Source organism: Etheostoma cragini, chromosome 9 (assembly GCF_013103735.1).
Source record: "Etheostoma cragini isolate CJK2018 chromosome 9, CSU_Ecrag_1.0, whole genome shotgun sequence".
In the NCBI taxonomy this organism is placed as follows: Eukaryota; Metazoa; Chordata; class Actinopteri; order Perciformes; family Percidae; genus Etheostoma; species Etheostoma cragini.
The window spans coordinates 2,409,118-2,418,705 of record NC_048415.1 but is presented as its reverse complement, the minus strand read 5'-3'; the positions used below and the strand labels follow the sequence as shown (position 1 = coordinate 2,418,705).

Sequence of the window (9,588 nt, the reverse complement as noted above, 5' to 3'; positions counted from 1 at the left end):
GCTGGGTTTACCAGCAACATCTGTGGGCGGAGAACCGGCGAGGTTATCTCCCATCTATCACTGGGGTAGGGCCTGTTTATTGTTTTACCTCGGGTTCCTGAAATTGAAAATGTTCCTGTCTCAGGGGATTACACGTTGGTTACTCTACAGTGTAGAGAAACGGTTTCTGCTTTTTTACTTTCTTTTTTTTCACATTTTGTCCCACCTCAACATTCAGGCTAACATTTTTTTATCCATTTTGTCCAACACAGTTCTTTATAATACAAATGATTTCTGGCTTTTGTGTTGCAGCGATCCACCAGAGGCTGGAGTCGGATGGTACAGAGAGAGTGGAGGGATCAATGACCCAGCGACTGGAAAACATCCTCAACAGTAAGCATCTCCTCATACACAGTCCAGCCACAAGAGAAATTGCAAATGTTTTGCAAATGGACAGGTACAGCTTTTGGGACAAAAATATCTTCATATTGTCATACGCTCATTTGCATATTTGTGATGTCGTTAAGCAATAATTTGCTTAAAGCTTTGTGGTTGTGTCAGCAAGGTAGATAGAAAGAAATAGAACCAAATAATCACAAATGAATACAGGATTTTACTTTGCCTTATAGTTGTTATATAGGAAGCCTATCTGTACAATTCTACAAAGGGAGGCAAAAAGATAAATTAAGAATTCTCAAAGACGGCTGGCTTGTCCAGGGCCAGGCCAGCTCAGGTGCTTCTTCCTCCCGTCGCGTCCTGTTTTCTCTCCTACACCGGCCCCCGCACCCTGTCCCTTCTCCACCTTTCTACCTGCCTACGCACATGGGGAGGGGAGGGGCTGCTTCTCAGAAAAGATTCAGATAGAGGTGACTGTTTTGGCGGACACAGGAGAGAAATACCTTGCAGGCTCGCTGGACAATAATGGCAACTTTCTGTAAAAAAGTCATTATTGTCTGGCGAGTCTTTTCTACAGAAAGTTGCCAGACAATAATGACTTTTATTATTGTCGCCAGACAATAATGCAAAAAGTTGCAAAAAAAGTTGCCAAACCTAGCGACGGTCGGCAAAGTTGGCAACACTGTTTTCATGGACACAGACGCTGTGTGCACGGAGGGGAGGGGCTGTGTATGTGTGTAGAGTGACAGAGAGACGGAGGAGAGCAGTGAAAGGAAATGCAGCTGGATGAATTTTAAAAAAAGATTAATAATAAAACGCAATATGTGGTAGGCGGTGTTGATTGTGTGCCGCACTGCCCACAAATTTGTGTGTGTGTTAGAGTGTGGATACCCAGGCCGACGGTACCTGCCAGGCCAGGTTCAGACAGATATTTAGAAATGATGGTCTGGCTTGGTCACATCAGCAGGATTAGGCATTGAACATTTTAAATTTAAAACAGCTTATTGTGTAGGTGGAGAGATTAGCAACTCAACTACCGAAGCTTTGTGTCCTTGCCATTCCAGCCAGTGGCAGTGAGCGCAACTTTAGCACCACTGGCGGGACCATTGAGAAGAGCAGGTGGTCCAGGATTTTGTTCTGTTAGTCTGTCTTATCTTTTGAAATGGACCATTTTGGGTAGGCCTCTGTTAAAAAAAAATCTGTTACGCCCAAAACACCTATGATTAATTAAGACACTAATGTACAACTCTTTTGAACCGTGCGCCTAGCTTGTTAAAATGGTGCCCCTCATCTCCCAGTCTTCCACAGCGATTGAAACTGGCCACCGTGTTATCATGTGACATCATCACGGGAGGACATTTTATCTCCCATTCTCTGTTAAAAGATGATCCTTGTTGCAATATCCTTGATCTTTCTCCCAAGATGTCTCCATTACTTGGCGGTTGAAAAAGCTAATAGGTGGATTTTGAGATGAGATTAGTTAGTCGCACACACATCCAGCTGAAGGCCCACCCTCAAATCCTGCAAAAGATTTACAAAAAACAACCTTTAAACTCTTTTTTTGTCTATTGTTTAATGGCTTTTTTGTTGCTAATAATTATTTCTAAATAATCTGTGTGTTTGACTTCGTATTATGTTTTTTTTAAGGTAGAGGTAACAAAAGAACCTTTTTGGGTTACATTTCTCTCCCTGCACATTACTTTGACTTATCTTTACAGTATATCCTTGGGTTGATTTTAACATGTTCTAATAAAACTCACAGTCCTCTATGTTCAGCAGGCTTTGTGGATCTTCGCCTTTCTAACGAGCAGATCACTCCGTAGATCCTGTGTTCCCACCCTCTCATCCCGTACATGATAATGGGACTCCTCTAATGGAGGGTCAATAAGCAGGTCCTTTTCCCGCAGTCTAGAGTAAATAAACCTCCACACCGGACATGGCTTTCATCCCTGCAGCCCCAGACTTGTGGGCCCTTGTGGCCAAGGCTACTATTCACCACCAAAAAGTCATGAGTCAAACACACAACATCAATAAGCCAATCACAAAAAGGACACATATGTTTCATGACAACTCAGACTGGCAAGGGAAAAATGTGAAATATTCCTCTGTTGGGTCCCATGCTGGTTTTTTTTCTTTCTTCAGGGATTTTGTTTTTGGGGGTTGGGGTATGTTTTGATTAGAAGAACTATTTTTTTCTTCTATTTAACGGCACATCCGAGGCCACCCATGAAGCCCCTGAGTTGTACAAAGGTTCCACTAAGCTGTCTGACTAAGAGATAGCTGTCACTTTCTCCTTAGAGCGCAGTCTCCACTGTGTCCGATAGCTCGCAGAGCAGGAGGAAAACCAGTGGCCGACATTAAAAAGGAAATGTGGTATCAAGATTTATTTTTATAGTATCCCAGTTTCTCATTTGCTCCTGCCTCTTTTGCTTTTGCTCACTCTTTTTTTTTCTCTCTCTCTCTCTCTATCCCCCTCCTCTCTCTCTCTCTCTCTCTCTCTCTCTCTCTCTCTCTCTCTCTCTCTCTCTCTCTCTCTGTTTCTTCTTGTAGGAGCGAGTAATACTGCAGACACTCTTTTCCAGGAGGTCCTGGGACGGAAAGACAAAGCTGACTCCACACGCAACGCACTCAACGTCCTGCAACGTTTCAAGTTTCTCTTTAACCTGCCACTCAACATTGAACGCAATATCCAAAAGGTACTCTATGCACACGCATGTATGTACAAAAGAAACCCGAGCACACGTATGCATATTAAGTGCCTCAAAATATATACAACCTCCCTCTGCCTCCACACCAGTACTTGTAATGCTGTCATCCGAGCTGTGTGCAGTGAGATATTGGATCATTCAGCATCATGTAGGGGAGAGCCTTCAGCTCTCTGAGTGATGGAGGAGGTGCAAATCTGTTTAACAGTCTGCACTCTCAGAACTTCCCTTTGAGTAGGGTGTTTAGGTCTGGTTATCTGTGAGGCTATTGTTTTGTCTAAGTGTTCATGAAACCAATCTTGAGTTCATTTAGCTGTCATAACAGGACATTGTCATCTGAAAATACGGGAACTGAGAAAAATGCACGAGTCCAGTAGCTTAATATTCCTCAGTTATTATAAAACCCAGCAGAACAATCCTCATAAAACCTAATGTCTCCCATGAGAAGCTTCCCATGCCACTGAAAGTCCACCACGATGTGTAACTTTACCTTACTTTACTTTACTTCGTTTTATTTTTACAGAAATGTATTACAGGAAAACATTAAAAAGCAATTAAATACACTAATATGTAAATATAGACATAATGCAAAAGAACAGCAAACAAACCAAGGATGTAGCTGCCACCACTGAACAAATGTCAAACCATAATAGATATATACACACACACACACACACACACACACACACAATGTGTTGGGAGTAACGCATTACAAAAGTAACGCATTTACAGTAATGTATTCCTTTTTTGCTGTAACGTAGTGATATAACGTATAACTAATTACATTTGGGTAATAATATACTTGTTACATTTATTGTACTCTGGAAGTGTAAGTTTAGCGATACTAGGCTTGAAAAAACTGAATTTAGGGCTTAGTTGGTAAAAGTTGACTTGTTGAAATTTGCAGAAACTCGGTATATGGACATCAGGTGTTTTTTTTATAACTCTTAGTTGTCTCAAGCTGCTTTGAGAACTCTTACAAGAAGAAAGAGCACTTAACATCAGGATTCTGAAGCAGTAGAAACTGTACAGCCGTCGTTTGCCTTTCTAAAAAGTTATAATGCACATCTTTGTTAGTGTCTTTTTGCAAACTTTTTATTGTAATATATCTGTTCTGCATTAATTCTCTTGATTGTAGCAGTTCTTTGTGTTATTGGTTATTCCCTTTTTAGTATGTTTATTGTTTACTGTGTGCACCTAATGCACCAAGGCAAATTTCTTGCAAGTGCAAACTTGCTCGGCAATAAATGGGATTGTTATTATGATTGTGAAGCCGCCTTTTAAATTATGAGTTGTACGTTTTTCCATTGCACCGTCTACCCCCAGTATGTCCAGAATGTATATTTGTTTTAAATTGCAGCTTGGATGGCTGATAACCAGAGGGTGGAGCTAGAGAGGCTTAAATACACAGTGTGTGTCACTATCGCCAAGTTGAAAAAAAACGTCCTGGGCTGCATTAATAACTGAACTGACTTTTCTCTCTCAGGGTGATTACGATGTGGTCATCAATGACTACGAGAAAGCCAAATCTCTCTTTGGCCATACAGAAGTCCCTGTTTTCAAAAAAGGTAAACACATTCTTTAGTTTTGTTTATCTCAACAAATTTAATGAATAATCAAAAAAAAATCACTCTTTGAATCTGATGGTTTTGCTGTTTTTCTGCTCTAGTGTATGCGGAGGTTGAGACGCGGATCTCAGCTCTGAGGAGTCACTTATTGGAGAAACTGCTGCAGACCCCGTCAACACTGCATGACCAGAAGAGATACATCAGGTCTTTAAACATTTTCCTAATCCTGTGACTGCTATTTCATACCATCCGTCAGTATTTCTCCCGGTTGTTATGTTGTGGTCTTTATAGATCTCATACTCTTTGATTTGTTTTCACATAACGGGTTCATTACCGACATGTGAAGCAATTCTTTTTTTCTTTATCACTATCCTGCAGTGTGTTTGTTTTTTACATTTCTCTGTTCTGACATTTGTCACACAATCTCTACACATTGCGAGAAGTCTGTGTACATGAACCATAAAGTCATGACATATCTCTTATACTCTTTCATTACACGTCTTTTGGTTTCTTTGATGACTGTCTGTCATTGTTTATCATCCACGTTCCTCCGTCTGCCTCTCACTTTTCTCTGAACGTTCCCAGTATCCTCTCAGCTTTCTGTTGTCCCATTCTCTTGTTTCCATTTCTATTTTTCCCCCTCTTCCCTGCCTTTCTTTTCCTCTTTTTCCCCTCCCTCCCCCTGCCCATTCCTACTTGTGGTCTCTCCCAATTTATTATTGTTAAGACCGACCTGTCAGGATCACAGAGACCAGTTCTCAACCACATGGCAACATCTTTCATCCTGCTGCATTAGGCACGGCTCTGAACGCCCACTCAGCTCCTGTTTACTCTTGCCGTGGATGGTGGGAGCTGTCTGCATGTGTGCGTTTTGTGCCTGTGAGTCTTGCTCAACCTCTTGAAAGATGCCACCTAATGAGTAACAAATGAGCATTTTGTTCTATGGATGACAGCAGAGGGAGCCAGGCCACAGCTCAGAGAGTCATCTGAGAGCCCACAGGTCACTGAGTGATGCCCAGCAAATCAACTCCTGGGAGAGGGATGATTATGGAATTACGACACATGGATTAGATAGTGACGTGTTTGTGGCTATAGTTCACAGAATTCGCCGTGATTGGTGTTTTGCTCACTCCTCCTCCTTTTGATGTTTCCTGTGCTTGCAAGCCAACCCTTCACCAGAAGAGGTGTTTCGCTTCTTTTTTTTGTCTTTGAATGCAAATGTTTCACACCTGTGTGTTTGTGCATGTGTAGGTACCTGTCTGACCTGCACGCTCCGGGCGACCCAGCATGGCAGTGCATTTACGCTCAGCACAAGTGGATCTTGCAGCTGATGCAAAGCTGCAGAGATGAGTTCATCAGTGGCCAGAGAGGTGACTAACTCTCTCTCTCACACACACACACACACACACACACACACACACACGACTCGCTTTACACATAAAGTGAAAAGCCCCTATTTAGCGTTTCCAGTCAAGCGGCTGGTGGATGATGGTACTGGTAGCTGAGGGAAGAGAGAAGGCCAGCTGCCTCTCCGTCAAACCAGCTCTCTGCTTGCGTTCCCCTCTCCGTAACCCCCCCTCCTCTGCTCTGCTCGAGGCCCGCGTGTTTATTTTTTCTTGAATGTATGAATAAGATGAAAGTAAGGGCGCATTGGCTTTGGCTTTGGGTTTCTGGTCTTGCCATGTTACTGCACACGCACACATACAAACTCTCTCTCTCCCCACTTACTCACACACACAGCTTCACAGATGGATTGGAACAATTAACCCCAATTAAGCTGTTCCTCTGTTAAATCAGCCAGCAGAAAAATGTGAATGTGAAACCGTCCGCTCAGGAACAGCAATACAGCAACCAAGCTTTTAGACACACACACACTCACACACACACACTCACTCACACACACACACTCACTCACTCACTTACACAAAGGCACCCATACAAATACATTGTGAGTGGGTGGCTGCTTCACATAGTGCAGCTGGAACATAAACATGTCTAAGGCTAAGGGTAACAGTGGTTTCCGGGGCTCAGGCTTGATGGATATGGGGGTCGGTGTGCTGCCTGCCTCTCTACAGTCGAATATCATCTTGATTATCATGTCAGAGATGGCCCCTTTTCAATTGCATTCCACAGTAGAGCAACATGTGGCAGGGAGTGAATCTGAAATTGCATGCACATTAAATGCAACCCAGCTATTCAAAAAAATTGCTGGTTTGCAAAAGTGCATATTTAGAGCTAGTTTATTTACTTTATATGACAGTAAAATATATATTAGATAAAGTTTAAGTGATTCAAGAGAAACGTTATATCCAAACATTAAACAATACAGTACTGACCATATGAATGGACACATTTCTTGCACACGTTTTCATACATAAAACATGTAACAGGTAATTTGTCATTGTCTTCCAAAATTTCCTAGAGTATATAACTTTTCCAAACAAGTCTCATAGATGTTTCCTGATCTGCTCCATCTATGGTGAAGCTATGTTTAAGTTAAGCTAACTAAAGCTACTTGGTTAAGATATCCTTCATTCTTAAGAAGAAACCAAACTCAAGGTTCATTTCTAGCATGCAGGACATCAGTGTAAATCCACCCCGACCCCCTTGCTAAAACGTATGTGTAATGTAAATGTAGGTCGTTTTTTAAAGGTACTCTCATAAAGAAACACAATTCTGTTTACGTACAGTTTCTCATTAAAACCGAATTTTTGAATATTTTGAAACCTGCATTTACATCCACGTAAGCAGTTTCTTTTTACCCTGTTCCGTTTGCATTGATAGTTTCTTGGTTCGCTAATGCCAATAATTGTTGTCAGATCCTTGGAATAATGAAAAACCATCAGCAAGACATGTGCATCCTCATTTGGCACCAGGATCTATTAAGAGAACTGGACGCCAATATGTTTTTCAGGCTTTCAACTTTTTGGGCACATAGAGCATGCTCAGTTCTGTGGCGGAGTCGGCTGACTGAAGGGCAGGAGTGTTTGTGATGCTCGGCTGAGCGTGTGGGCCTCGTTTTGGGTGCTAGCAGGGCACACCATACAAACAGGTCAGCAGAACTTCTAATTCATAAACTCCACGGGGTCCGCCCAGATAGCTCTGTTGGTAGAGTGGGCGCCCACATATAGAGGTTTAGTCCTCGACGCAGTGGGCCCAGGTTCGATTTCAACCTGAGGCTTTTTGCTGCATGTCATTCCCCCCTCTCTCCCCTTTCATGTCTACATCTGTCCTGTCAAAAATAAAAACTCCACAGGCTGCTCTTAAGTGATAAAACAATTGACCAACGCTGTCATTTTTCTGTTAATACAGTCTCTAAAAAAAAGGACAAAAGCATACACATATACTGAAAGGTGTCCAAAGTGTTCCTTTCTTCTCTTGTAGTTTGCAGCAACCAGCTGTCTCCTGTCCCCTCTGCTGTCACACTTCACAGAGAGCCCCTTCACCCCCCACCTCTTCCCCTCACACACACCTGGTAGCTATTTACCATCCCCGGTCTTCACTGCTTACCTCTCGCCCAACTACGCCTCGTGAAACATCCCTCCACCCAGGCAGCCCACCATCATAAAACCACATCCACTACATTCTCCCGACCCCACTCTTCCTCCCCCTCCCTCCGCCCTTACCCCTTCTCTCAAATAGCCAGAAACCCCCCCTAACCGGTACCTCACAGCCTACCCTTCTGCTGCTGGCCTCCTCTTCCTCCTCGTATCACATTTACCAGCTCAGTGTATTTCTAAGCCATCTTTTATGCGATTGTCATCATCACACGTGGCAGGGATTAGTCCTCTGTGATGAATCAGACATGTCTGCAGAAACTGATGTCATTATTTTTTCTCTCTCCTGTGTTTCCGAGTCCAGAATACAAGGTCAGAGGCCGTTCCGATAGAGTTATGATTCCATTAAATACCCTATAAAGTGCCATAAACGGGAAATGGACCCATCCATCTCTGTTAAAGCAAAAGCCTGATGATCCAGTTTTCTTGTGAGGAAGCATATCAGCACAAGTTGCTTCCGTATGTCTAAACACTCCCATCATGCCCCAGTGCTTTGACTCTGCCCGATTCAATTCTGAACTTCTAAACTTCTTACTTCCCGACCAGCGCTTCCTTAGCCAATATCAATACAATTAGCAGGACATTTTGCTCGTAGAATAGGTTTGTCAGTGAACAATTAGTGGGATTCTAGTGTTCGTACATTGGACTGGGAAACATGCGGTTCTGATTTTAGACTCAGTCAGTCCCACTCTAGGGTAAACGTTTTAATTATTACACTACAATCAGCATGTTCATCAAGTGTTTGCATGTGTATCAGTTCAGGGTGGTGTAATCCTGAAACTATAAATTTATTTTTCTCTTTACTGTCCGTTGTATCTGTTTCAAATCTGGTGAAATGAATGAAAAATAAACTGACAAAAAACGTTTGTAGAGCAAACCGGTTAGTTTTACCATTTGTTGCTTTTATAACGTTTTGAATGGATTGTGGAGCTCATTTTCATTCCACCTCTATACTATATCATGTCTTGGTCAATGTTTCTCAAGGAGCATAACAACTTTTGGATCTCTAGACCTTTTTCACAGCAGACATGTTGACATGTCGTGATAGGAAAAGCACCTCTGGATTCAAAACCATTGATGGTGCATTCCACTTAGGAGAGGCCCTGGTGTTGTGCATGCTGTCTCACTTTAATAGCTTACTGGGACACTTGAGCCATCGTTATCAATTTCAGCTGTGCTTTTCGAACTATGACAAGTCAAAATGTCTGCTGTGAAAAAAAGGTCTAATAAGGGCATAGAATGTGGGTGAGAATACAAAAAGAATCTGTGTACTTTTATTCTGTAACGTGGGAAATAAACTACATTTAAACCGGAGTCAGTAAGATGTGTGTGTGTGTGTGTGTGTGTGTGTGTGTGTGTGTGTGTGTGTGTGTGTGTGTGTGT

At 42.4% G+C, this 9,588-nt stretch overlaps 1 protein-coding gene across 1 annotated transcript in view; it reads left to right on the top strand.

Moving 5' to 3' along the window:
• Window positions 1-9,588, top strand: part of exoc2 (exocyst complex component 2) — a 51,260-nt gene that overhangs the window by 24,752 nt on the left and 16,920 nt on the right. The window contains exons 7-11 of the mRNA XM_034881576.1: window positions 292-372; window positions 2,926-3,071; window positions 4,567-4,648; window positions 4,750-4,852; window positions 5,900-6,018. Coding sequence (XP_034737467.1) covers window positions 292-372; window positions 2,926-3,071; window positions 4,567-4,648; window positions 4,750-4,852; window positions 5,900-6,018 — 531 coding nt within the window. The remainder of the gene's footprint in view (window positions 1-291; window positions 373-2,925; window positions 3,072-4,566; window positions 4,649-4,749; window positions 4,853-5,899; window positions 6,019-9,588) is intronic.